The sequence below is a fragment of the Bactrocera oleae genome, chromosome 6, assembly GCF_042242935.1.
Source record: "Bactrocera oleae isolate idBacOlea1 chromosome 6, idBacOlea1, whole genome shotgun sequence".
NCBI classification, from domain to species: domain Eukaryota; kingdom Metazoa; phylum Arthropoda; class Insecta; order Diptera; family Tephritidae; genus Bactrocera; species Bactrocera oleae.
The window spans coordinates 53,654,575-53,681,596 of record NC_091540.1 but is presented as its reverse complement, the minus strand read 5'-3'; the positions used below and the strand labels follow the sequence as shown (position 1 = coordinate 53,681,596).

General features: G+C 32.3%; 1 protein-coding gene across 4 annotated transcripts in view; it reads left to right on the top strand.

Annotated features, from left to right (window-relative positions):
* LOC106618191 (proton-coupled amino acid transporter-like protein CG1139) overlaps nucleotides 1-18,473 on the top strand; it is a 69,939-nt gene extending 51,466 nt beyond the window's left edge. For 3 of the 4 annotated variants that reach the window (XM_014235832.3, XM_036359043.2, XM_014235833.3), the window contains exons 2-6: nucleotides 7,765-7,847; nucleotides 8,181-8,324; nucleotides 13,509-14,321; nucleotides 14,392-14,551; nucleotides 15,538-18,473. In XM_014235832.3, the coding sequence (XP_014091307.1) occupies nucleotides 7,765-7,847; nucleotides 8,181-8,324; nucleotides 13,509-14,321; nucleotides 14,392-14,551; nucleotides 15,538-15,819 (1,482 nt within the window). In that variant the 3' untranslated portion in view covers nucleotides 15,820-18,473. Of the gene's footprint in view, nucleotides 1-2,521; nucleotides 2,852-7,764; nucleotides 7,848-8,180; nucleotides 8,325-13,508; nucleotides 14,322-14,391; nucleotides 14,552-15,537 lie in introns of those variants that run through there. The other variant, XM_036359042.2, reaches the window with a different exon arrangement.
* The last annotated feature ends 8,549 nt before the right edge of the window (nucleotides 18,474-27,022 follow it).

The window sequence follows — 27,022 nt, the reverse complement described above, 5'->3', positions numbered from 1 at the left end:
GCAATTTCTTTCGTTTTTTCTATTGCTTTTACATAACATTCTGAATTTTTATTCTCTTCATTAATCTACTGAGTAGGGGCTGACATGCTTTATGTTTTTTTCACTGGCAATAAAACGGGAATGTTGGCTCAGGCGTTGCCAAGGCGTGGGGGACTTGTTTGTACTTGCATGTTATTGTTGCATTTTATGTTATTTATATGGCATGATAATTGACATTTTTATTATGTGGCTTGTTGCATACCAAAGTGCAGTGTTGGGCGAGTTTTGGCTGCTGTATGCAGATAGGAAATATTTGAAGGAAATTTGTAGAGGCTGTGGGGCGGTTTCGACCAGTGGTGTGGATTGTACATATAAAGTGATGGCTTTAGTAAATATAACAATTTTATAATTATAAATTAAGTACTACAACAATATTTATGCATCAAATGTGAAAAGAGCTTTCAAGTTAAAAAAAAAGCTTTTGTAAATGAGCTTTCAGATATATATACAATATATGTCTCGAAAATAATCATTCTTTAATTACTATTTCAGTATTTATACACTAAAGTAAGAGCTTTCATGTAAAAAGCTTTTGAAAATGAGCTTTCACTTAAAAGCTTCTTAAAATGCGTTTTAGACAATGAGAAATTTAGCAAATTTAGGTTTTAGTCTTAATGGTTTTAGAGTATTTTTTGTGAATTACCGCGCGTTCATCTAGCTTTCCGAATTCTCCCTAGAGCTATTTACTGTATATAACCGCTTTAAGACATAACATTTTTCTACAACAATACATATGAAAATATGCAGACTTTTCCAAAAGTTCACAGTTTTCTGGCACCGTAAATATTTATTTGAGAGTATTTTAATTTTAAGATGCTCACTGCAGGGTTAAGATATTATAATACTATAGGGAGTTTAACAAATTTTAAAATTTTGTTTTTGACTTTTTGTTGTTGTAGCGATAGAAAATACTTTCCACATATTTTTTGAGACTACTGCCAGGCTGATTGTCCCTCGCCGGATATAGACACGGATTCGTTCCTGTTACGAATACCCGATTGTCGTAAGATCGGTACATTAGTAGCGTAGGATTCACCGTTGGTTTTTGTTGCCACTGCATACTCGTAAATTCCTCTCCAAGTAGTTTTTTCAAAGTGATATTGAGTTTACAAATCTCTGTTGGCTATTAAAACGGGACTTTTTATTACGTAAATCCAAGCTCTTGTAGATGTAGTTGGTTGAAGATGATATTTTAGCTTCTACGGACCTCGAAAAGTCTAAAGTGTTGTACAAAATTAGACCGAATCTTGTTTCCAATTGAGTTAAGGGGAACATACTTTATTTTCAGTCTAAACCGGTACCAAATAGAAGATGAGTTTTCGTAAGGGTTCAAAAATCTTGCTAAATGCTCTCTTAACAAATATGATAATATTTTCGGTGAAGAACCGTTACTAAATGTATGCTGGGTCTAAACAACATTTAAAAAAATTCAAAAGAAGACTAACTCGTGCGCTTTTTGTGTTCACTTTAACCCCACATTTAGCAATTTCCAATGTTTTTAACTCGTTTAGGTTAATGCACATCATTAGCGTCATACACATTCTGAACGTTTTTATTGCGATCACCAATTTGATGATCACATTACTTTACCTATTGAAATGCCAAGATCGTCAAACCGCTGAGCGCCGCCTGCGCGCTTTTCACAATTTCAGCGCTGAACCAACATTGTTGTCTCCCCATTTAATGCTGATCAACATTTTGCTGTACACTCGCTTACGAGCACTTTTGGGAATTCGTCTACCAAGTATTTAGTATGTCAATTGAGCGACTATGTATGTATGTAAGTCTGTATGTTAAGTGGCGGTACATTGTTGTGTTTTGATCGCTGTGATCGCGATTGTATTTTGCACGCCCGCGCGGTTGACGAACCAGCCATGGGTGACTGTTGTTAACACCGCGACACTTTGACTGTCAGTGGGCGCGTCACTCGACGCTTGGATGCTCAGTCAAATGCAAATTTTATCTACGAAAATGCTGCGCCGCGCTCACAGATCAGTGCTATTCCACTGGCGCTGAAACAGTCGAGGACAGATTTTCCGGAAAGACGGTACTAACATTGATGGCCGCGTGCACCACAAATTGTAGCGAAAGAAAACAAACACAAATCAAAAAAATATAAATACTCCGCACGCCGTCCAAACGCGTTCTTCTCTAATTGAATTAATGCATAAATTTAATTTGTAAAATCTCTGTCAGTGTCGCGAAATTGCACTTGAAAAATTTGTTCAAAAATATAATAAAATCAGACATATGTAATAATAAAATTTGGCGACACTGGTGTTTGTTGTTCGTATGCCAATTCTTGTTCAGTCACTTGCAGACACTGGACGCACAGCATCGCACAGTGTGAATTAGTTTTCACAATTTCGCATAAATTTTACGTTTTCCTTTCGTTTGCGCGCGTTTATGTCGCACAGTTTTTCGCGCTTAGCGTCGGTGACCAACGTAAACATTCAAACTGAGCTCGTCAAAGCCACCGATAACGCGGCGCGCGCAGCACGAGCTGCAAACGTTCACGATAGCAGGCGACAGCGGTGACGGCGATGACGTCGGTAGTGTTGCTGGCAGCAGCAGCTACGACATTGCATTGCGCAGGCATAGCGGCACGCGGGGTTCTATTAGTGCGGGTGGTGTGCGGGACGGCGGCACTGCAAAGGCACGTATACGTGAAACGCGTTTATCGCCAGCAGCGCTGAACAGACGTGAACTGAAGCTGGCCATGCGTAATGGTGTTGGTGGTGGTCGCAAAGGTAGTACCGGTGGACCGCCACCAGCGCCCTCGTCTGGACTGGGCACAGCCAATATGCTGCGTGTGAGTTGAGTAAGCGAGTTAGTGAATGAAAGTGGTGTGTTTAAGGAAAGTATGGGGAATAAAGTATAGAAAAATAACTCGGATTCTATTTTTGAAAATATTTAAAATTCAAGTGTGCTTTGGAGATCTTTCCTTGTTGCTTAAAGTTGCTAAAAGGGGCTTAGATGCATAATTATGAAAGTATAAAAATGTTTGAAAGTTAATTTTAGTGAAAAAAAAAAAATATGTTGGAAAACGTTTTCGTGCAATGTTCATTGAACCCAGGAGTTATTATTGTTATATGCGTTATCGTAGTGACCGCTAAATTCTATTTTCATTGTACAAAGATTTCAGTTATCACTCATGGACTTTTATATTAAATCAGTGCATTAATATTTTATACATATTCTAAAGATTTTCTCTCCGAGTTTCATTAAATTTGGCTAAAATTCACAGATGGTTTTCGTTAAATATGATTTTGGTTCAATAAACGTTGGGTTGAACATGCGCGCTAAAATGTAGGCAATATTTATTGTGTGCGTTTTAATATATTATACATATATATGTACATACAGTGGTCTAGTTTTTAGACGCAAATATTTATTTGTAAAAGCAAGTAATAGATGTCTGAAACTCAATCACAGTTTGTGTTAAAATTTTATCTCTTTTACCAGAAATTTTGTGTTGTTATCAAGCAATATTTTTAAAATTTAGTCATTGATAAAATCTTACGCAAAGTGTCAAAAAGTAGTGTCGAAGTCGAAGAATTATATAAATCTGTTTAAATCTTCAGTCAGTGCTGTAGTACTCGATTACTTAGGTATATTTTCATTATTATCTATTCGTGGCTGAAAGCTTAATACAGGGTGCTTGCAGTTTTATATTACATGTAGCATACTTTTTGGATTTTTATACAAAATTTGCAAAATATTGATAAAATAATGCATACTTTTTGGCGTAAAATACGAAAGTTCAATATATTAATTAAATATTTTTATTAAATAAATAAATGAGAGAAAAATTTAAATTATAGGTATGTAAAAGACAACTCCAGTTAGTACAGAAGAACAGCAGATGATAATATTTTTAATCTACAATAACAAAAATCTACATTAAACATGGTTGGATACATTTGCTTTACATATACTTTTTAAATTGATTATTTTCTTTACAAATATGTGAAAATGCTTTTCTAAGCTATTTGACTTTTGTTTTATGCCCCACAAGTCATTTAATCTGCAGTATTCAGTTTTGCGATCCACTGAAGCGTGCGCCTTTTGAGTCTCGTGAAGTGAATTTATTACATTTTACTATTTTGATTTTCGATTTCCGTGATACGCTCGTGAATTCTATTTGCGGTGCTGGCAAATCAAAATTAGACAGATTTTTTTTTATTTGCTATTTTATAGTGATTTAATTTTGTTTTTATTTCCTAATGCTTTATATGAGCAGCCAAAGCGTACAAATGTAGCTGTTTTGCTACATATTCAAGCACATATTTGTATTTATGTTTGTGTTAAAATGTATATAAACAGCGTTGTATATATACATACATACATACATATTTAAATATCTGTGTATTTGTCTAGCATGTTTGTGTGAGAGAGAAATTGAATTGTGTAGTGAATGAACTTGACTAAAAAAAGTTGTGCTCGAAAAATTTAAACAAATAATGGCTGCAAAAAAAAATAAAAAAAAATAAAGAAATTAAAAAAGTATAAAAAAGTTAAAAAAAAATAAAAATATTAAACAAAAAAATTTAAACCACAAAAAATACAAAAAAAAAATTGTTTTTGTCTGTGAAATTTTTTATTTTTATATTTTGTTTATACAATTTCTGTTTGTGTATGCAATATTTCATCGCTTAAATTCAGTGTTGGTTATTTATGCGAAGGCATTTAATGCGAATAGATGAGCGCAGCTGCTCAGTTCAATTTACTCATTTATTTATATGTATGTATATATAGAAGAGTAAAAATAAAAATAAAAATATATATATTTATATATGTATATATATTCTATGCATGAAAATTCGACCTAATTAATGAGATAGCTTTTATTTGCTCTCGACTCTCTGTTTATTAATAATAAAATTATTTATATATATTTAGAATTGAATACATTTATTCTAATTTGTGTTAGTTTTGACCAACAATTGCGTTTCATTCACTTTTTTATATTTATTTTTACATTCATTTTTCCGAAAATCTATGAAATTGTTTACTATGACGCCTTGGTAGTGAGCTTGTTGATCTATTATTTACTAATCTTTCTAGTCAGCATCGTATGCTGACGCATTTAGCAGACTAAACGCTTACTTTTGGTATACAAATACTGAAGGCTTTGTTGACTGTCTGTATGTTTGCATTTATTGAAAGAATTCACTTGTTTTTGGTCACATTTTCATTTTTCTTTAATTTTTTTTTGTTCCAAGTAAATATATATGTTTATATACATATGTATGGGTATATAAGTAAATATGTATATATTTATGTAAACACCCAGCCACATGTGGGCGTTTGGCGTGTCTCCACTATGTGGTTGACCGCTGTAAAAGTTCCATTTTCGCTCATCTGTTTAAAAGATTTTCTTCGACATATTTTCATAAGCAAACAAACAAACACACACACGTACATACTTACACATAGTATAGAGTAAACAAGAAATATTATGATCTTTCAACAGCTTTCAACACATACAAAAGTATGTAGCTATAGATAATATAAGCATGTGTTTACATACCTTCATAGTCGCATCCTAAGCAGTCAGGGTCGTTTGGATACGTATACGCACCGTGCACCGGCAGCGAGTTGTAATGGCTGCATGTGCGAATGAGTGATTTTTACAGTTCGTAGCCAATGTGTTTGTAATGTTAGTGAGTGAGAGCTGCATTCGCAATGCGCAACGCACTGAGAAACTTTTTTTTGTACATAGTGTGAACTACAGTTGTGGCAAATTTTTGAAATATTTTTTGTTCAAATAAATTGCGCTTTATTTTTTATTTGTTTTGAAATGAAAATTTTATAAAATCTTGTAATAATGGAAGTAATTTTGTTTTCAAAGAAATTTAATAAAAATAATAATGAAAGTAAAAATAATTTTTTTTTTAAAGAAATTCGGCTTTTTATTAATTTTGTGAATTGAAAATTTAATACAAAATCTTTAAGTAATAAAACTAAAAATTGATTTAGTTTTTCCTTCTCTTAACCTTGCGATATTTTAATGCACAATACTTTTTATTATTTTGTATAAATACATGAAACGGAAAATCTTAAAATTAAATATTTTATTATTCCCTAAGCTATTGGTAAAGAAAAAATTGTGGTAAAGGAAATTTGCAGGTTTCATTAAAATATGTTTTTCGTGTTAATAAATTTAATTATTATAAAAAAAATTTGTATTCGAATAAATTTAAAATTTTCCGAAATTTCCAAAAAAAAAAATACTTACACAAATTTAAATATATATAACATTGGGTTTATAATTTTCATTATTATAAAAAATTATATCTGACCAAAAAAAAAAAAAAATTGTATCCGATAAAAAATAAAATTTTACGAAATTTCAAACAAAAGATATAATTCATTCTGTGCTGTTAAAACCATGTGCCTTTGCTAAAATATAAAATTATAAAATGAAATATTAAATAACATTTTCTAAACTAAAATTATAAAAACTAATGTACTAAATTTCGATAATATATCTATTAGAATATTTTAAAAATGTAAAACTAAATATTATATTCTTGCTTCAAACAGAATATTTTTTTAAGGCCATTCACGACAATTTATTAAAACAAAATAAATGAAGATATATGTAGATATATACATATAAATAACATTATTTAAACAAAAAAAAATTTTGTATATAACTCTTGATAAAAATTCTCAATAAACTCTAAAAAATAATTTAAAAAATTAACGGTAATACAAAACAAAAATAAGTTGTAAAAAATGTATTAAATAATAAAAACTTAAAAAAAATATAAAATAGTGCTTTTAAATAGAAATTTTGACAAAAATTCATTTTTTTTAATGTAAATACAAAAAAAAAATATTTACGTTGATATCTTTTTTTATATATTTTGCTATTTTTAATTTTAACTAAAATTCATACAGAAAGGTTTAACTATTTTTAAAATTATTTGCAATGTAAATTAAAAAAAACTACGATAATATCTATATATATGTATATATTGTTTTTATTACGCTTAATAATAACTGAAGTTCTTACAAAACTGTTTTAATATATTTGAACATTTTTATAAAGCTTAAAATAACACAATAGAAAAATAGAATAATGAATAGATATATAATTATTTTCGCTTGATATTTTAATTTTTAATAGTCTAAATAAAAACAGTTTTTGATATTATTATTAATAAAACCTACCTATTTGCAAAAATTGTCTAAAAATATGAAAATGTTCGCTTCACTTTGAAGACTAAGTTTTGAGTTCTATAGGCTGTCATGGATTTAAAACAATTTTTTAAATATAAATTTTTTTAAAAAATATATAAATTACATGCCAATACATCCAATTTATAACCGAAGGGAAGCCAACATAAATTATTTTTTCTTGAGAAACTATTTTTCAATTCAGAATTATTTTATGCAACAAAATATATTACATACGCAACATGCGCATAACAGAAAAATAATATAAATTCACCTAATATAAATAAGTACAATAAAAAGATGAGCAAAACCGACAAACCTGACGCACACACGTGCAAAATGAACGAAAACGATGTGCCGAATTTCGAAGATAAAAAAGAAATATACCTATACCAATATCTATCACAAGTTCATACGGTATATGAGTGTATGCGTATATGTGTGTGTGTGCATATGTATGTAATTAAAAATAAGAACGAAAATTGTACATTTGGCTCAAATTAACGATCTCTTTATTCTATTCAAATATCTTTGCAGAAAATCCCGACAGTATCGGCGAGCTATGACAACGAGACGCACACCGGTTCTAGGAGTAGCGCGATCAACTCGAGTCAACCAAAGTATGTTTTACTAAATCGTGTCCTAAAACAAAAGCACGTCTATTTTACTAAATATTTTCACAAAATTAATTAACTGACTACTTGCAATTTGAGGCATTCGATATAAAAATAATTGAACAAAAAATAAATACAAAATTTTATAAACATAATAAGACCGTTATTGATTGCCTTGCAACGTAATCGTAGTTGTAGTTTTGGTGCTGGTTATTACTAAGTCTATACCTATTATCTCGTGCAGTGCAATAGTTTATTTATTATAAAAACAAAAATGTATAAAAACGTTGAAAATAATTCATCAACAACAATGTTTGAAATGTACACTTCTTCGGATAGATTCATACGTCCGGATATGGTTGATGTGCCGGCACAACAGGCCGCCGGATCCACGTTACCATTGGTGTTGACACGTAAAAAAGGCGATGAGGAGGATGTCAATTATAATCCGTTCGAGCACCGGAAAGTCGATCACCCGACCTCGTAAGTATTTTATTCAATACACTACATGTAAATCATTTATATTTCGCCATAGGGGTTGTGTTCGATTTGCCAAATTTTAAGGTGTGTTGAAACGAACAAGAAACTGGTTATAAAAACTGGTGTAATATAGTAGAACAGATAATCAGTAGTTAGATCACCCTGAGATTGTCGCATCGAAAAAATAACTGCTATAAATGAAATTTGACATAGAATGACTTAGGGTTATACCATTTTGAAAGTGGCAAATCGAGTTGAAAACTGGTACAAATGAAAATACTGTTATAATCCAGTACATATTGGTAATCTTTGAAAGCGATGAATCGGATAAATAACTGGTATAACTAAAACATACTAGTAGGCATACTTATTTCAGTAGAGATAGAATAGCAACCGGTTTTATTACTTAACTGAGATATTCAAATACTCTTTTGATTAGAAATAGGTAAGATATTTTTGGTGTAGTTTTCAAAAGTAAATATTTTGACATGAGTACAGAGAAAGTGGCGAACAGATTATGCTTAAGTCTTGATGGTTGGATAGTTGAAGTATTACTATATTACTAGAAAGAACATACTAAACCTTTTCGTAAATCAGAATTCCGTTAATATTAATAAAAAAAAAAAAAATCAAAAACTGCTTTTAAATATTTTTGATTTTGAATTCAGATTTTGGTATTTTTGAATTGTACAAAATTTATGATTTAATTAAAATTGAATAGATTCCGAATTCCACTAAATTTAAAAAAATAAAAAATTAAAATTTTAAATATTTTACCACAATTTGTGCTAAAAACAGAGGTTAGAAAAATTTACAAAATAAAATAATTTTTTGCTAGTTAAACAAAACAAAATAAAAAAAGGTGGAGGAGAGCATAAAAAATATTACGTGTCTTGGCAGTTTCACAACAAATAAATAATTGATTTACTAGGTTTGACCACTGGGTTTTCACCCTAAACCTACCTCCTGGTGACTTGGAAAAAGAAATTAAAATGAAAAGCAAAATTTTCCATTATAAATTATTGTTTCTCCACAAACTTGGACACAATAAAATGAATTAGAGAAAACAGGCATACAAATTTGGCATATCTAAGGTAAATATCGTGAGATTTCTCGTGCGTATAAACAAAATTTTATTGCACATGGAAAGACAACAAATAATAATAATTCTAATGAATATTAAATTAAACAAAAAATGTAGAAAAATAATAATTAGTAATTAATTCCAAATAAAAGATCACTGAAACTTTCCATTACGATCGGTGATCGCATCGCAACACTTTTAATTGAATTTTAATTTCTTATGCGTCATTAAAAGCGCAAAAAGTGTTAAGGTCACATGCTGATACCTCCTGTTACGCCCACCTTGCGTACATATTATTATTTTTATTCTCACAAAAACAAACATTTACATAGCTCACAGTGTGGCTATAATATTCGCTTGATGAACGAACGATTGATGGTTGCAGATAGATCTGTCTAATTTAGTCGATTTGTTGTTGTTTACTGTAATAATTTTTTTTAAAAATATAATCTTTCAAAATTATGCAAAATTATTTGGTAATATTATAATATATTTCAGTAGGCAGTTTTTGAGTATAAATCTAGTACCAATATACTTTAACTATATAAAGTTTCCAAAATCAAAACGTATGCGTATAATTCATGACAACTCCCTCTCGATGTTATTCGAGAAGCTAAGTGATCTACAGGTTCCCAACCAACTTCAATTAAATGAGTGAAAAAAGCTTTTTAATATAACTAATATGCAGGCGATCTTTTTTAAATTGCCTTTCCTAGAATATTGGCATCACTTTGGCGGGTCTCTCGAAGCCTGTAACTAGTGCATGGCTGTACATTATCATAAATTTCATAATACCTCACGTTCAGATACCTATCAAATCTGTTCTTCCATAAGATCTTATACTATGATTTTGAGCTTATTCTACCAAATAATACTGCTTGATTAGATTTACATTTTTCAATTCTTGGAAATTTTTTCCCAATAAATTTCCATTATAAATATTTCCAGAAAACTTTTCGTCGATAAACATATTATGTGTTTTTTTTTTCAAGTTTCATTTGAATTTCCAACAAATATTGAAACTTTTGGACATCCGTAGTGAAATGAAATGTAATGTAGGTATAATACCGTTTTGTGATTAGATCAGGATCTAATGAGATTTCGCGCCATAATTCATGAAATTGCATTATATATCATATCTGAATCTGTCAGATTATTGATATTTTGCAAGAAAAGGTGGGATGGACTAGCCGGCCTGCAAGATCAAAAGTCGACATTAAAATGAGGCGATTGAAGTGCTCTTGAAGCAAGATGAGAAAACTCATTTCCGAAGCAGCAAAGGTTCTTCGAAACGTGAGAAAGCGGTTTATTTGGGGTTTACAAAGAGAAACTTTCAAAACGAAGTACTAAAACTAACCACAGTAACACTTGTTGAAAAAATACTAAAATCTATACAAGGATGAAAGGAACGTTTTTTCAAAAAACCACTGTACTGTAAAACATTATATAAATAATGCTCGTAAAATTGTCGATAACCAGATTAGGAAATTGATCCTTTGATATTGAAAGCAAAATTTTGACCTTAAGCATCAATAAAAACAAAATCGTAAACATAAAGTCAACAGCTGCCAAATTGACTTGTCAATGATCTTCCATAGTCTTGAACTTCAAGAACGGCCATTGCCATCGAAACAGTGAAAATGTGTAAAAAACCTCGGCCAAAAAACCATCGAAATGTTTTACAAATTTTCGCAACAAACGTCCATTGAGATCAGCAAACAAATTTCGTGGCTGCCGGTAATTTTCCACTTGATCAAGCTTTGGTCTCAAAAACCACACAGTATGCGAGAGACCCGCACAAACATACCCACTTATGCAGCTACAAAGGTATGCTGTAGATCGCGACACGACGTCAGCGGAAATTTTCAAATGGCGTCGCCGAAACTTGGCACCACCACTTTAAAGTGTCCTTGGTAATGAAAAAAAAATTGCGAAAATGTACGAGTAAGTGCAGTCAAAAATAAATAAATGCGAAGAGAATAGCTGAGCGAAGCAAAAAAAAAAGGAAATGCAAAAAATCGAAGATGAAGAAAGCGTCAAATGTATTGAGAAAAATACAAATGCAACACTGAAAAAATAATTTTGTTGGCATAAATTAATTGGTTTATTTGTACATATGTGTGTGTGTAATTTATCTATGAGGCTACGAGTGGAAGACACTAATTGGATTTGTAGAAAATATGATTTTCCCTGTTTTTGCTTGCGAGCGTGTGAGTTGGCGCCAAGCCCAGCTAAACGATCACACTCACACTCTCACTGCTGCGCAGATCACTGGCTCGTAGCTTGCACTTTGCACCTCTGTGGTACACATTACACTTTAGTGCAGCGCTTTTGACAATTAGCGGCGATTTATTATGTGAAATTGTCAATTAAATCGATTTGTAATTTTCCATCACGAGTGACTTAAGTGAGATTTAGAGAGAAAGCAATGAGCACCAGCTATATTTAGATTACATTTTAATTTCAATTTAAATTATTTAAGTTAATCAATGTTTTCCTCACATTCTGCTTGACTTTGTCATTTCAAGCTGACGGTTTTCATCGAGCAGTTTTTAAATAGATTTTATTTTTGAAATTTATTTAAATACAAAGGTACTCTAATGCATTCTCTTGTGCGCCTACATCATTTATTCATGTCAATTGTCTGTGATTAATTTGTTTTGTTGGCGCTCTTTGCAAATTTTTTGGCAATCTTTGTTATTTGTTTCAAGCTTTATTAACCTTAAATAAGAGTGAGAGGATTGAGAGTGCCATTATCTTCGATATTTGGTAAATAATTCGAATATTCTTAACAATCTACCGAAAATTAATGATCTAATCATTCCTTCCTGCCATTTTTTTTTGAAAATAAAAAACTTTTAGCTTATAATTTAAGATCTTCTTCGGATATTTCCCACTATGTGGTTCAAAGAGTTCAGCTCTATCTGATCTCAAGTTTTGAGCCCCAAATGACTCATATTCTAACTAATAACATATTTCTAGACATTATCTGCCGAAATTTAACTGATGTAAAGTTTCAGAACTACTAACTTACCGTTTCTCTTGTCAAAGTCCCCAAGACCTTTCTGATGTTTCAATGCGTTGAACCCCCAATTAATAATCTCATCAAGTTTATGTTACCGGATATCTCTGCTTATTATGTCGCCAATAGCACCTCGGCTTTTTGGGAATAAATATTTATTGTTGAAAATCTTTTATAAAACACTTGGTCTTCGAGCCATAAATGATCTCGATTCCAACTAACAATATTATTTCTAAGCACCTTTGGTCGAAATATACATATGTACCGTCTACATCGTTAAAGATTACAAAAGCGTAATGCGGTTTCTTGACAATGTGAACTTTCCAATTAGATTTGAACTCGATGCTTAAGATCTATTAGTACTGAGGTCAAGATATTGATCAAATCTTTCTCGAAAGAATTATTCGTCGCCTTTAAGATAATTGCGTGCGCTTAGCAGGTGTTGGTCGAAGGGTGCTGAAGCAGTAGAACGCAGGAGATCTACTGAACTACTTGCCCTTAGCAAAATTCATCTGGCCGCAATCGTAAGAGTTCTTACTGGACATTGCCCAATAAGCATTCATGCGGTAAGGCTAAAAATCCAAACGCAAGTTATCAAAGTTGTGTGGAAGAAGGTGAGGTGAATTGAAACATCTTGCCAGTCTTACCTTCGACAAACGAGGAGACTTTAGCCGGCCTAACAAGCTTGTGATAGGATCAAAGTGCTTTGTGAGGGTCTTCTGATCAATTAAATAGGTGTTTTAAGTACCACAATGGAGCGGCGTTCTAAGCTGCCCAAGTGACAGCTCCTAACATAGTCTATACATTGGACTGAATTTTTTTTTAGAAGTAGTAAGAAAAATATAAGTGCTTTTAAAAGCGCAATTTAAAAACTCTAGTTAGACTGAAGATCAACACTTATGCAGGGAAGAGTCTTTCGAGACATATCCCTTATAAAAGAACGATAAACATCGCGAAAAAGAACGAAACAGTTCAAATTAGATATAGCCTTATTGTGGAAAGGAAAGGATTTTAAACTTAAAGCTAAAATAAAACATGATAAGCCTCTATTTTCACTAATATTTAATTTTTTCATTTCTAGCGATATGGAGACCTTGGTGCATCTGCTGAAGGGTTCACTCGGCTCCGGTATACTCGCCATGCCGATGGCCTTCATGAACGCTGGACTGTGGTTGGGCTTAATCGCCACCTTTGCGGTGGGCACACTTTGCACCTATTGTGTGCATATACTCGTCAAATGTGCGCACATCCTCTGTCGGCGGCGTAAAATACCGATGATGGGTTTCGCCGATGTGGCCGAACAAGCCTTCCTCGACGGTCCGCCCGGTTTGAATCGCTGGTCTCGTTTCATCCGTTTCATGGTAAATGTCTTCCTTGTTATCGATTTGATTGGCTGCTGTTGCATTTATCTGGTGTTCGTCGGCACAAATGTCAAGGCGGTGTTGGATGAATATATGGAGGAACCATTGAATATACGCGTATGGATTGTAATTGTTACCTGCCCATTGCTGGTTATGTGCCTGGTGCGCAATCTGAAGTATCTCACACCCTTCTCGATGATCGCCAATATTTTGATGTTTGTCGGCATTGTGATTACATTCTATTATGTATTCGATGATTTGCCTGCACCATCGGAACGCGATGGCATCGTGAATGTCGTGCAGTGGCCACTATTCTTCGGCACTGTGATCTTCGCGTTGGAAGGTATTGGTGTAGTTATGTCGTTGGAGAACGACATGAAAAACCCTACACATTTCATTGGTTGCCCATCGGTGTTGAATTTTGGTATGGGTGTTGTGATTTCGCTCTACACTTTGGTTGGTTTCTTTGGTTACTTGAAGTATGGCTCGAAGACCCAAGGCAGCATTACGTTGAATTTGCCGGCAGAAGACAAGTAAGTTTGTTTGTGTGTGTGTGTCTGTGTCTTGTTGTAATATTCTAATTGACCTTCCTGTATTTCACAGATTGGCTCAGTCTGTCAAGCTTATGATTGCTATTGCGATCTTCTTCACATTTACGCTGCAGTTCTATGTGCCGGTGAGCATCATTTGGAAGGGTATTTCACACAAAATCTCCGAAGAGCGCAAAAATATTAGCGAATATGCACTGCGAATTGCTTTGGTGGTGAGTATTTGATTATTATTTTTTGGAACATGCGTACACATGTGTAGAGATTCGACTGAAAGCTATGGTAGTCTATATATGATCTTTTGGTAGAAGTAAGTAAGCTGAGTCCATTTGCAACCTGTGTATATCCCGAAACGATATTCTCACATAACCTCTGATATAGCTCTTGAAAAGTAAAAGATCGATGGTTAGGTTCAGTCTTACCGAGCTTACCTCTCTCGGTATTCGACACAAATGTTCCCAGATCTTGTTAAACTAATTACAAAAATTTATATCACATAGAATCCGACTGAAAGTGTTTCATTACGGACGATATTACTGATCTCGAGTCATCATTGAAACTTTAAAGTCGTCATCTACGGCTACTATTGTTTTGAATCTAGAACTATTTACCATACCATTAGAACGAAACTCTGGTTTGAAAAAACCTTGGACGTTGGTTGGCTTGTCAATTTTGTGAGCAATATTTTTATATCGGAGATAGTCTCAGAGGTTTAATATGCCTTACCAAGAGATTTTAGATTTTAGCTCTACATAAAACCCACCGGTAATCCTATTCATGTCTCTCAGGTTATATTATTGTTTTAGCGTCATAAAAAATTCCGCAAATATATTTTATAGAATACCGACTGTCTTTGGCCGGATTAAAATTTGAGCCCGTTCTCATTTCGTATACCCGACCATTTTTGGGAACGGATCTGAGGCTAGGTTAGATAAAATTTATGAGGCAGAGGATGAGATGTGAAAGGCTGGAACTAGATTAAGTACCGTTAATACTATGGTCATACAAAATAGAATACAAAATAATTTTTTTAATTTACTATAGGAAGTGAGGTTAGGTTCAAAAATCTAGTGATTGAGGTCTATAAAACACTTTTGAGTTCTTTACTATTGTACTTGACATTTTTACTCGTTCAGGCGTCTCTACTTAGACTACAAATAATACCAAATATATATTAATATCTTTTTTAAATTTATTTCAGGTTCTTTGCGGCGCCATTGCCGTTGCGTTACCCAATTTGGGTCCCTTCATCTCACTCATCGGTGCTGTGTGCCTGAGTACACTCGGCATGATCATACCATCGGCCATCGAATTGGCTGTATACCATGAGGATCCCGGCTATGGCCGTTTCAAGTGGCGTCTATGGAAGGATATCGGTCTGATTATCTTCGGCATAGTAGGCTTCGTAACGGGCTTATACGTAAGCATACTCGAGTTCCATGCCGAATTCAGCGGTAGCCATATTGGTGAAAATGCCTCATAATTGAAGCATTCATGACCTGCAGTATCACAAAATAACAAAAACAAAAATACGAAAAAAATATAAATTTAATTATGCAAGATAATAATAATCTAATATACATATATATATATATACATAAATACGTATGCATATAGTGTTAGTGATGTAGTTTAGTAGAAAGCGTAAAACAAACAAAAAAAAATACAATAACAACAATAAATGCAGCTTTATGTCGATGCGCGCGCGTATTTTGCATATCGAACAGTAATTTTAACCAAACCAAACCAAAACAAATGAACAGTTAACACAATTCGTAGAACTACTTGTAATTAGTAAGCAAATACGCATACATATATATATATATAGAGTAAAGCGTTAATTTTAACTATCATATTCGAGAATTGAGAAACAAAACAAAAATCTTAAAGAAATCACCGTTTTATGAACAAATTGCCGTTGAACTTTACATACAGCGTGTATCTGCGCTGGGCTACACAGTTGATTTAGTAATGTAAGATTTTTATTTAGTTTGTAAATGGAAAGCAAAAGCAAAAACAAAAACAAAAACAATGTAATGTATGTATGTTAAATTTTCATTTCGTTTGCGCACCACAAGCTTGTGGCAAGCGCAAAAGCGGTAAGCAAAGTAGTAATAATGTAGTATTTTTTTTTGTTCCTTCGCCGGCTGCGTCCGTACGCGTCCAGCTGGCGAACTCCAATTGGTCTGTGAAGTTTTCTCTTTTGCAAAGAAACAAAGATTTTATTATTAATGCAAGTTTATGCTAATTTCTAATTTACTAACAATGCAAATGAAGTATTCACTCTATGTGGTTTACGTGGCTGTTAACGCGATTGTTGAGCAAATGGTTTGCGCAAACTTTTAGCGAAAAAGTAAAAATATATATATACATATAATTAAATGCTTTAATTTTAACGGTAAACAAGATATTTGTAAACAAATTGTGACATTGCAGTGATTTAACAATAATTTAAAAATAATAATCTTTTTTTTATTACTTTCTTATTTCAAATTAAACACTTTCTGTAATTTTTTGTTCAATATGTTTTAATTTTAAATTAAAATTTTTTTTTAGTTTTAATCCGAACTAGAAAACATTTCTTTAAGTATTAATTAATTAAAATTTTTTTGATTTGTAAATTTTTCAAAAGTCTTTTTTCTAAATTTTATTTATTTAATTAAATATTTATAAATTTAATTATATTTTTTTTTAAATTATATTTAAAGTTTAATTATTAATTCTTAAATTTTATTATTTTTTGTTTTAACTTCAAAAATTTTACTTTGATTGTCAAGAAAGCAATTTAAATTTGTAAAAATTTTTTAAATTTCTTCATTCATCATCAATATATATATTTTTTTTTAATTAAAATTTTGTTTGTATTCTTTTTCGTAAGTTGTCATTTTGTTAATTAAAATTTTGTTTTAAATGTTGCTAGTTTTTTTATTGCTGTTTTGCTTTAAATATTTCCAATTTTTTGAAGCATAAGTTATGATACGCAATTTGTTTTTTTATTTAAAAACAATTTCCTGTACTTTTTTCATAATTTAAAATTTTTTAATTACCTTTTTTTCTTACTTTTTAAACCTTGAAATTTTTTAAACTAAAATTTGTATACTTTTTCCTATTGTAATTATTCTTTGCAACTTAAACACTTTTTTTTAACAAAGGAAATTTTTTTTTAATTTTTAATTGCAATTTTAAAAACTTTTGCTTTAAATCTCAATAAAAGAATTTAAATATTTATGCTACGTCACGTGACTCCGCTGAGCGCACGTGATGACATGACAAATTTACTAACTAATTAAAGAAAACAAGCAGAACAAGAAGAAGAGAGTAACTACTACCAAATCTTATTTGTTGCAAATGTTCCTAACACTTACACAATTGTGTTGTTATTATTATTTTTATTTTTAAATAAGTTAATTTAAAGTAATCATATGAAAGAAATCACACACACACACACATTCACCCAACTTTGGCTAAAAGCAATTCATCAACAAAAAATCATCAAAAAACGTAAAAGACCTAAATTTTCAAAACTCATTATGAAAAACAAAAAAAACATTTTGCACCGCAATAATTCATTGGCAAGCAATTTTGTGCTCATTATTATACTTCGTATATACATAAGTATATATATATACATAAATTGTATCATACACACTAACACATACATTGTACGTACAACGGCAAACAGTTTTTAGAAAAAAATTTACAACAACAAAATAATAAAAATAATAAACCCGAAATGCGCGTGATATGCTTTTTTGTATCACCTCGTCATTTCTGCGAAGCTGTGCTATATATACATACATATTTTTTAAGAAGTAAAGTCAACAAATACACAATTTCACATAACGGAAATTTAATGCAAGCAATATACCCATATGAATTATATAAAACTATTTGCAAACAGTTCTTATTGCTAAAGTCAGCATTCATACATATATATAGATTTATTGTTTTGTTTCTTGCCCAAATAACATTTTTATCAAGCGATTTTATTTATATGAGGTAAACATTATTGTAAAAAAAAACAACAACTATCTTTGTAAAAATTTCTACTTTTACTTATATTCGTTTTATGTTCTGATTTTAATTTTGCAACAAATATAATTTTAAATAAATTAAGTTTAAGAAAAAAGTTTAAAAGTTGTGTTTTTTTATTCGATATTGTTTTGTTGTTACAAACATTTCAGACAATTTATGCTGGGAGTAAGGAAAAAGGAATGGTATTATTCTCTTTCGGGCTTTATTACACTATATTATATTTCAGTGTATAAAATATATTGACATTTATATTCAAAATGGCGGCTACTGTGCCAGTCTTCAGAATCACGTTTTTCAATTTTTTTTTCATTATTCTATTACTTGACAATTTTTTTAATTTCACCTATAAGTGTAATTTAGTGCTTAAGCTTACAGAGTTACTAATATACAAAGTATTAAAAAAAAACTATATTGATTTTTAATATTAACTAATATTTCAAAGAAAAAAAAACTTTTTAATATATATCCATATGCAAATAAATATACAAATTATTATGATACTTAAAAACATATTTAAATTGCGAATTTTTATTAAAAAAAAGTTTAAAAAAAAAATATAAAAAAATCTATAAAAAAGAAGAACGTCGAATTCCGCTGCACCGAAGCCATAACACCCTTCACAGGTGCATTTTTTCTAACATAAAAGAATAAAATAAGAACGTCTTCCAGATTTTGATTTTAATTGGTAAATTCATATGGCAGCTATATGCTAAAGTAGTCCGATCTGAACAATATTCTAGGAGATTGTTGCATTGCCTTGAAAAATAAGTCATGCGAAATTTTGTGAAGATATCTTGACAAATAAAAAAGTTTTGCATACAAAGACTTGAGTTTGATCGATCAGTTTGTATGTCAGTTATAAGCTATAGTTGTCCGATATCGTCGCTTCCAAAATATGAGCAGCTTCGTGGTGAGAAAAAAAAGTTTGTAAAATTTTAGATCGATATTTCGAAAACTGAGGGAACTGATATATACATGTATGCAGACGTGCAGGCAGACTGACAAGACTAAATCGACTTAGCTCGTCACGCTGATCATATACATACATACATACGTATATATAAACTTTATAATTTCTCCGACGTGTTCTTTTGGGTGTTGCATACAGCGTTGCAAACTTTATATACCTTGTTCAGGGTATACAAATTCTTAATATCTTTTTCCGAAAAATCGGTTATAAAGTATAAGTATTTGAACAAATATGTATACATAGGTAAATAGTCGCGATCACGGCGCCTAAAAGTATGCAATATTTTTGGAAAATGCTATATAGTAAGCATGCACTACTTCCCAGTAGGAACAAATTAGCAATGAGTAAGTCAACAAATTTCGCTTCGGTAATTAGTTATTTCATTGATCATATACAGGGTTGCGAACTATTTAATAAATAAATTGTGAATTGAAAATTTAATATTTGAATTAAAACATACTAATTTTAAGTTTTAATCCCAAGAAAAAATGAATTAAAAATTAATAAAATATATATATATTTTTTTAATTTAATCGTGGATTGAAAATTTGAACTATAAACTACTAACTTTAAGTTTTAGTCCCAAGAAAAAAATATTAGAAATTGATAAAATATTTTTTTTTTTATTGAACTAGCAAAACAAATAATTTTCCAAATCAAAAGCTAAAATGGTAAGAGATAGAAATAAACATTTATTACATTATATTTTGGCAAATTAAGCATTGTCACGTTTTTCAACTACTTGTAAGGCTGAAAATGATAAAGGCGTGTAATACCTTAAGAATGTCTTTTTGATTTCTGGAAAGTTGATAGTGCGAGTTTTTCCAAAATCTTGTCACTGCCGCGGCTTAGGATTCTTGGAATTATAATTCTTTTAAACCGCTATTTAGGTTTAAAATTTACAGTTTTAGTTTTTTATACGATTTTTGGCATTAAAGATTTATTATTTTTTTTCAATCCGCTATTTGCTATTAGTAATTTGAAAACTACTTTTAATTAAGATGTTCGGGATTACCCATTAAAAAAAACATTTAATTTAAATGTTATTTTATTTGTCTATAATGCATAAAATATACAACCCTCATATCACACTTTAGTATAATTTGCAAACGTAGATAGTTATTTCAGTTAGTCATCTCGGTTATGTCAAAAGAGTTTCCATTAACGTTAAAAGGACAGAAGAAAATTACTCGATATAAGCGTGCAAGCGAAATTTTAGATCGATTTCATAAAAATTGTGTGCCACAACTTATTAATATGAGCGAAAACTATCATTTGTTCAGATACTTCCATAATAGTTAGCATATATAATATAATATGTATGGTATAAAATTTAATGAAAGGAAAGGTCAATATTATATTGGTATATAATGGTACAGAGAACATATGAGCCGATTTCGATTAAGAAAATAATCAAACTAATTCAAAATTTCATTAATCAAAATTCGAATTTATTCCAAAAAGTTAAGGAGCGGTCAAGTAAATGTTTTCTAGAGTGGTGAAATATTGGTAAGCATGAATACATATAGTCATATACCCCGTCGTAGATCACTTAAACAATAGTAATTTCTGGACTTGGTTGACCATTTCAAAGGTAAGGCAAGTCAAGTTAATTTTTACGGCTATACCACTTTTCAGAGAGACCCAACTAAATTTGATCTGATTTTGCTCCGCATCCGGTTGAAATTTGAGTACTCGTATCGGTTAAACTGCAATTTTAGTCGACTACACCTAACCTGGTTTCTGGAGATGTTATCTCAAAATGTCCTTAAATAACCCCCACCATAGTTCTTAGTTATCGTCAAAACTAAATAATTTATTACTATTATTTGAAGGATTTGAACTTATTGGTAAGTTTAAGATAGCCAAATATCTTTCTTTACGGAGATGTTCATTTGTCTATTTGAGTATTCTTCTGCGGTAAGACGCCGTGTTGACGCTTCAATTGATGTTTAGTTAACTTCGTTAACGCCAACATGGCGTTTCACCGCGTAAGAATAAACTAGAGTTCAATTCAGTTTGAAGATAATATGAAAATTGTAAATATTTGCCGTCCAAGTGCAGATGGAACTTAATTTTGTGTTATATGGGAAGTAGGCGTAGACTGTTATATGAGGAGTGGGCGGGGTTCTCATCCGATTTCACTAATTTTCACACTGTCGGTAGGTGTGCTAAGATTTAATTATATTTGTTCTAAGTGAATTTGCTTATTATAGCTTTAGTGGTTTGATAGAGATGGGCATTAAACCTCGTAGAGAGCGGGGCCACGCCCACCTTTCTAACATTTTTTAAACCTCATACGACCCTCCTTAATGCGATCCTCTGTTAAAATAACAGTATTGTATCTTATTGTGGAGCTTAGTTATAGCAATTTATTTGTTTTTGATTAATGGCGTTTTGTGGGCGTGGCAGTGGTCCGATTACACTCATCTATAATTCCAACTTTCTTACGGTGCCAAGAAACATGTATACCAAGTTTCATCAAGATATCTCAACTTTGACTCAATTTATAGCTTGCACAGACGGGCGGACGGACAGACAGTCACCCGGATTTCAACTCGTCTCTTCATCCTGATCATTTATATATACATAACCCTATATCTAACTCGATTAGTTTTAGGTGATACATACAACTGTTAGGTGAACAAAACTATTATACTCTGTAGCAACATGTTGCAAGAGTATAATAAAGAGAACTTTAAAAAGTCGCCATTTTACAATATAAGATAATTGAAAATCCTTCAAAGAGCTAATAGTTATCCCAAAAGTCGAGTTTGAAAAGTTTTTCGACGATTGGAAGAAACACTGACATAAATGCATAATATCGAATGTAGACTATTTTAAAGTCAACAACACTAATGTAGGCGGATGAAAAAATATTTTTTCAAAAAACGAAAATTTCCGTTATTTTTTGAACACACCTCGTATGCATCAAAAATTTGCTTTAGATGCCTTTATTTTGAATCGAGTTTTTGCTTATTTTAATATATATAAATCTATATATAACTTGAATAGAAACAAACCTTAAGTTGGGTTAACCAAACTACATTACGCCATGCAACACGTAACACTTGCTTATAAGAAAGTTGTTGAATAAAGAATGCGAAAATCTAAACCATAACCGCTTTTATGTGTGAGTAAAAGCGGTTATGTGGGAGCTTACTCCAAAAGTAAAAACACACAAAGCCAACAAATTTGGCTAAATTCCATTGTTTGTGGCAAATAAATGCAGAGACACGTGCGCGAAAATCACCTTTTACGATTTGCCCAAAATTCAATGCAAAATTCAAATTTCAAATCGAATCGAAACAATGCCAACGCTAATGTATGAAATTCAACGCCTGCACATGCGCATGCGCCACCGCGCGCACAAACACCAAAAGGTAAGAAGCTGGTGTGCAGGCAAGTGGAGTGCGCAACTACAAATTGCACAACACTCAAAAAGGAAGTGAATGACCAGGAGCTCCATACCGCTAGAAGCGCTCTCGTGGCGCATTGAGAGGACCTGCAGCACACGCGCAACGCTACAAGCTGGTAATTGAGGCGCAAGTGCAATTTAATTGATTCGAAAATTATGCCGTTTTATTATGCACACGCACACCAACTTGTGTATATGTATGCAAATATATACAGATATTACTTTTAAGGCGCTTCATAAATATTGTTTGACTGCCGTGTGGCAACACCCACACCATTTTCGTGCAGACGACAGCGGACGACCAACTGCTATTCTTATCGTTGTTGTTGTTGTGCTGGCATAAATCATACGCTAGGTAATTTATATAAAGCAACAGGATAGCATGCAACATTATTGACGTGAATGCAACAAAGTGGCGCGAATTACAAGTCGACATCGCTTAATGCCACAGTGGCGCATAAAGCGCTTGCAACTCAATCGCTGCGCCGACGCAGTCTGCCTTATACGTCTCGAAAATAAACATATCACATGGCGCGTTGAGCCACAGCCAATGAGATTAACTCATATTTGCAACGCTGCAACATCGTAATGATTTACTGCGCGCCGACTGTGCAACATTTCATATTCAAATCGATGCAGCGCATCGCAAACGACCACAGCCAGTCCACCTTCGCAGTTTTCGTGGCGACAAATGAAGGAAATGCAGAGCCGCGCGCGCAAGTGCGGGGACATTGAAGAAGAATGAGAAGAAGAATTGCAGACAATGCCACGGAAATTGTAGCCTATATTGGCAACATTTGCAAACACAAGCTGATTGTGATGATGAAGATGCCTGGTGGATGCATGTTTGTATGTGTAGTTGCCGTAGCTGGTAGTTGTTTGTGGTAGCGCGACTGGTGTACGAATCGCGTCTAATGAAAAACGCCTGTGTGCCATAGTGCCCCTGCACTTGCGCATGCCTGCCATGCAGCATTGTGGTAGGATGTTGGTGGCTTGCCGCTGCGCCGCTACCGCGCCGCCTCATGTGGCGACGTTATGGCAACAGTTGCGCCTGCGTTTCAGTAGGAGTTTCGCCCGGCAGGATGCAATTGTCCGCCTAAAAGCCACTCATTGTGCGCTGCAATGCCACAAAATATGCGGTAAGTTGGCTTGTGGGTTTGCGGCTGCGCGACACTAGACTCATTGATTTATAGGCTCGACTACGTACAGCCTGTGTGAGAAGCTTCTACTTGTTAAGTTAGCATGGTCGCAAGCGCTCTTTACTTCGGTACTTTGCTGCAAAGTGCACATTTTGTGTTCGTAATTTCCACTATATCCGGATTACGGTATTGAATTCTTCTGAATATAATTTAATGGGAGCTATCAATGAATGAAAGAATATCATTTACTTTGAAGCGATTTCGTCGATTTAGATAGAAATTTCTCAAAATTTTATTTGTGCCTTGGTGATTCAAGTATATCTTCAAAACTTAAAAAATGTTGAGTTAAGCCGTTTTGTAAGCTGATGAAGAGCAATATGGGTCGGTGATTCGATTCTTGTTGCTGCCACTGCGAACCACGGACATAACAACCTTCGCCGTATTCACTGCGAAAATTTTCCATCTTATTCCCCAGTTTTCGGTCCTTGCGACCTTTTTTTCATTTCAAACTTGAGTCGAATGAGGCTGTCGCCGCTATGGAGACCTTCATAAAAATATTTTTCGGACGGTTCAAAGAGTTTGAAACATTTCTAGCTTAACTGTATCGTCAAAAAAAAAACTATGTTGAGATATAAATCAAAATTTTGTCCAAAATTTCTTTTGTGGGCTAAACACTTATCAGACTAATTGGGGATTGTACATCCCTGAAGTTGTTTCTAAGGGTTCAGGTGTTTTTAGCATTAAAATTGGTTGTCGGCTTTAAAAGCGAGATTGTTTGGCAAAAGATGAAATATTATCATCTCAGTACAAATATATGTACTATATATACATATATTTAGATCATATTATAGTTCAAGCTTTTTTAAAACAATATAGGGTATGCTGGGGTATTCAAATGGTAGTTCAAATCGCAGTATGCAGTATTCAAATATGAAACTCTTTTCTGCAAGACAGTAAAATAAATACAATCGATCAAAAATGATGAATTTGAATATTTTTTATTATAAGACTGGAGTTAAACAAAAAAGAAAAATGTTGCCACCTGTTACCAATTTTAAGATAAAAAAAATTTATTAGAAGAAAAACAATTTAAAGTAAAGCTTTTTAAAAGGTCTTACAGTTCAAAATATTTTTTTGGAATGGATGCCACTTGTTTACAAATTTTCATTCAGTTATTAAAATAAATTGTTATACAATATAAATATTTTTCAAATAAGATTAACGTAAAAAAAAACAAAACAAATTTAATAAAAATTCGCTTTGGCCATCCACACATAAAATTTTATTATAATATGAATGTAAAACTTAAGAAATTTAAAAATACTACAAATAAATTTTTTTTGCATTGTTGTCGATCATGTAAATATTTTAGGATGGTTGTCGCGTGTTTAGAAATTACAAAAAAAAAAAACATGGGGATTACATGTGTGGTAAAGACATTTCAAACCAATAAATTTTTTCAAAAGTGTTGCCATCTCTATCTATTAATGCAAATATTTTTTCTTTCCTAGAATTCGCAGTAAACACCATAGTACTTCTAAAAGTGTTTTGTATATTAGATAAACACTTTGATATCCGTGTCGGAGCTATTTTTAAGAATCGTTGCCACCTATTTAAAAAATCGTACACCTAAAATATTATAAAATAAACGTGTTAATACAATATATACAACTTGAGGTTTAAAACTTAAAATTAAAATTTAAAATTAACTTAAAATTTTTTCTTAAGAGTTGCCACCCTAATCGCTGATATTAAAGCAATTCGTATTATTTTTCTAGATTTAACATTAATATCACTCAATTCATCCGTTTGTATATTTAGTATATGTATGTATATTTACTGTAAAATTTTGATATTCTTGTTGAAACTGTGTTGGAGAATGGTTGCCAAAGGAAATTTGCAAAAATGATTAAATAAACACTTTATTGCAATATGGTTATACAACTTAAGAGGTTTAAGAAGACATTAAATTGAAATTATTTTGTGTTAGTGTTGCCACCTACTTGTAAAATTTGGATAAAAAATATAATATATACATATATAATTTTGTCAGTATTGCTATAAGAACTATAAGAATTAAGAGTTTTAAGAATACTAAATTAGAGTTGCCACCTTAATTTATAGAACTTCATGTATTAATTTTTTGCAGACTTCGCATTAAAATCACATATTACCTCAAAGTGCGTTTTGCATGTTAGACAAATATATTGGTAGCTGAGCCTGCCAGCGACAATTTCCTATACAACAACAAAATCTTTACTCAAAAAATCGCAAATAAATTAAGTAATAACGAACTCAATGAGAAATCTTCAAATGAAGTAACAAAAGGCGACTTGCTACACAGAGTTATTTGCTTTGTGCAGCAAATTGCTGCAAGTAACATATAAACACACATACATACATACATTGAAAACCAAGTTGGTTCGCCAATGCGTCCATTTACTACACATTGTCCAGCAGCCGGATGTGCTCAAGCGCCAGCTACCAGAGAAGCAACACATTTCTGCTCGTGCCGCGCCGAAGCGCACAGCGACAGAGGGCGGCACTCCAGCAGCGCCTTTCTTTGGCAAATTGGTAATAATTTTTCAGCTTAATCCATAAACATTGCACGCTACTTGTTGAGCCGCAGAGTCGCACAATGTCGGCTGACGTTAAGATACTAATAAGTAAACTGAAGTGCATTTATCTATCACCGCAGCGGTGAGTGGCCATAAAGTTAAGATGCAATCGATGCCACAGCAACATGCAACATGCAACCATTGATGCGATAGGCAACTGATGTGCTCAGCGTATTTGTGGCTTCAAGCGTTTTTGTTGTTTTTTTTTCTGAAATGTTTTTGTTTTTGTTGTTGTTGTTTGTTTCACTTTTTTGTTGTGATTTATTATACTTTTTTGTTGTTTTTGCTTATTTAAGCTGCTCAGTTACCATCGATCCCAGCTGATCCCAAGTGGAGTGCCTACAAATGACTTGATTGCTATTTGGCGACCAATACACACACATGTATTCCTAGCGCTTTTGTTGCAACATCGCATAATTTACAAACTACAAATTGCCGTTAAGTAAGTGAAATCAATAATCGAACAATCAGTAACCACAGTGGATTGATATTTATGCGCGTGCAAT